This window comes from Atta colombica, unplaced genomic scaffold, assembly GCF_001594045.1.
Source record: "Atta colombica isolate Treedump-2 unplaced genomic scaffold, Acol1.0 scaffold82, whole genome shotgun sequence".
Lineage (NCBI taxonomy): Eukaryota > Metazoa > Arthropoda > Insecta > Hymenoptera > Formicidae > Atta > Atta colombica.
Genome location: NW_017259575.1, coordinates 104,910 through 108,086, shown reverse-complemented (window position 1 = coordinate 108,086; position 3,177 = coordinate 104,910). Strand labels below are relative to the sequence as shown.

The window sequence follows — 3,177 nt, the reverse complement described above, 5'->3', positions numbered from 1 at the left end:
TGTATGGTTATTATTAAAAAATTAAAATAAGTTATTATAATATTTCGAAAATACTATATAATATTTTTTAATATTATGCGAATATTCTGTAGAGGTGTTATATATTATTAAGGTATTATATCCATTTATATAATATCCTAAGTATTATATCTTAATATCCTTGATATATTATTAAAATATTTATAAATATTAATTATTCTCAATTTAGTGCAATTTGAATTCACAAGCCAGTAACGAAAAGTTCTTATTAGTTTATGCTGCATCTTGTGCTAAAAAAACATTTTCGCATGATTTTAAGTACATATCCAGTTCTACAATTGCACGTCAAAATTATTTTCAGTCTTTAAACGTACTTATACTAAACAGTTGTAACAGTTTTACAAATTAAAGTACCATTCAATAACGTTACTTTTAATAATCATGAAATATTATCAGGAGTGGACATATAACCTTCCATTAATATTTCGAGAATATTACTTAATATTATATAATTTTAATACAATATTCTTAAAATGTTACATTTAATATTTTAAGAATATGTCTAAAATATTACTTAATATCGAAAAATATTATGCGCTTATAAGGTAAGTATTCAAGTGTGTAGCACACAGCGCTTACACAAAGCATTAACAAAGCGATAAAAAAGCACACATAATCGCTTTTTTAGCACTTTATGCAAGCGCTGTTGTGCTATTTGGGTATGCTGTAGTTATAATAGTATACTTATGTATTTGTAGGCTTGTGTTACGCGGAATTCGCGTCGAGAGTGCCAAAAGCTGGATCAGCGTATGTTTATAGTTACGTAACGGTAGGCGAGTTCATCGCCTTCGTCATAGGATGGAACTTAATTCTGGAATATGTAATTGGTGAGAAATATATGATTGGCGAAAAATCGAAAATCACGCGAAATGCGCGGCGAGAAAAGCCAGTCGCAGATATTAATGACAGCGTAAAGGCGCGGCGTAACATGTATCTAATTATCTACATACATATATAAATAAAACGACATTTTAAAATGATTTTATAGGCACAGCGAGCGTTGCTCGAGGTCTTAGCAGTTATATCGACGCGTTAATAGGAAATGTCATGGGAAATGCTCTACGCTCTCTTATGCCTATCGATGTTTCTTTCTTATCAGAGTATCCTGATTTTTTCGCTTTCGCGATGGTCATGTTACTAGTGGTGTTATTATGCATCGGTGTGAAGGAATCGTCCATCTTAAACAACATTTTTACCGTTATAAACTTGATAACTATCACGATCGTTATCGTTGCAGGATCGATGAAAGGTAAGCCGCAATTTATGCACCCTTATAGAATATGCGTCCAGATTATCGAGCCTCAAGTCGCGAGCATTTCGGTAAACATTTATTTAATTGTTACGCGACTCGGCAAACAACAAGTTAGCTCATAACAATGAAAGTTAGCTCATAGCTCGATAGTTTGGATGCACCCTCTAAAAGACTAAAATATATAATATAAAATATATAATATATAATATAATAAAGACTAAAATATATAAATATATATGAAGTTTGAAGTTAAGCCGCGCCACGCATACCGAATATTAAACATAACAATTATTAAACAACATTAATTTCGATATGACTCGAAAAATGATGGCATATATTATTTCAAATATATATGTAAGTATAGATATATATGTGTGCGCGCACGCGGGTGTTTGTCCTTAAATACCTATAAAGATGTGTAAACTTCTCATCTTAATCAAAAAATTTAAATTGTTAGCTTAGTCATTGTTAGCATATAAAGCTGCTATAGCTGCTAGCATATAAAGTTTCACACACACACACACACACACACACACACACGCACGCACGCACGCACGCACGCACGCACGCACGCATGCACGCACGCACGCACGCACAGCTCCTAACGAATTATATATGTTTCTAACCAAATATATGCTTCTAGCGAATCCATCAAACTGGTCAATCGCACCCGAAGATATTCCAGATACTGTGAAGAATGGAGGAACTGGTGGATTTATGCCGTTTGGCATGAGTGGAGTGATGGTCGGAGCGGCCAAATGTTTTTACGGATTCGTGGGATTCGACGCGATCGCTACTACCGGCGAGGAAGCCAAGAATCCTCAACGTCATATTCCTCTTGCGGTCGTGTTATCCCTCATTGTTATATTCATAGCGTACTTTGGTGTCTCCATAGTCCTAACGATGATGCTGCCTTATTATGCTCAGGTAAGTATAATAAAATCTATATCATATATTATAATAATCATTCTCTATAAAGTGTAAGATAGTAACAACTATTGCAAAAGCAATTTAACATTTTCGATCGATTACTCGTTGGGAGGTTTTCTTAGCCTAGATCTGATGTTTGAAGAATTCAAACGAGAATCTTCGTGTTTAGAGTGCGGACGCGCCGTTTCCACACGCATTCGACGAGATCGGCTGGCCTGCCATCAAATGGATCGTCAACATAGGCGCGATATTCGCGCTCTGTACCAGTCTCTTGGGCGCTATGTTTCCTTTACCGCGCGTATTGTACGCCATGGCTAGCGATGGTATAATATTCAAGACTCTCTCCACGGTGCATCCCAAGACAATGACGCCTATTTACGGCACAGTGCTCTCTGGTTTACTTATCGGTATGTATATAATAGTACTAGAGCTTGGGGGGGAGGGCTGCATGCAGCGTTTAGCAGCGATTAGAAGCAATCGGATCAGAATCGTATAATCGAGGCGCGCAATGTACATATATACCTATAAATATTTAACAACTTATTGACATTTAATTCTTTTAATATTTAACGTAGGTACTATTCTGCATTTTAGGTCTCATGACACTCATCTTCAATCTGCAACAATTGATCGATATGATGTCTATCGGAACTCTACTTGCGTATACGATAGTAGCGATATGTGTTTTGATATTGAGGTAACATTTGATAATTGATCGAGATCGAGAGTTGTAAATATTTATAAATCATATCAAGTGAAATTAATCAAAACTAGTAGGGAGTATACATTTTTATAGATATCAAAAAGAAGAAAATTCCAGTAACGTTTCTGTGATATTACCAACGAGCAATTATCAACTTACACCTGTAAATATATTTAAGGAATTGTTCAATTTGCAAAATCGGAAAGAACCAACAGAACTTTCTAACAAAATTGCAAATATCGGCATTGCCTTC

At 35.1% G+C, this 3,177-nt stretch overlaps 1 protein-coding gene across 1 annotated transcript in view; it reads left to right on the top strand.

Moving 5' to 3' along the window:
* The window catches only part of LOC108692734 (high affinity cationic amino acid transporter 1), a 12,587-nt gene that overhangs the window by 8,586 nt on the left and 824 nt on the right, over positions 1-3,177 (top strand). Inside the window, exons 3-8 of the mRNA XM_018201131.1 lie at positions 730-866; positions 1,028-1,288; positions 1,935-2,218; positions 2,391-2,628; positions 2,816-2,918; positions 3,018-3,177. The exon at positions 3,018-3,177 is cut by the window's right edge and continues 4 nt beyond it. Of these exons, the coding sequence (XP_018056620.1) occupies positions 730-866; positions 1,028-1,288; positions 1,935-2,218; positions 2,391-2,628; positions 2,816-2,918; positions 3,018-3,177 (1,183 nt within the window). The remainder of the gene's footprint in view (positions 1-729; positions 867-1,027; positions 1,289-1,934; positions 2,219-2,390; positions 2,629-2,815; positions 2,919-3,017) is intronic.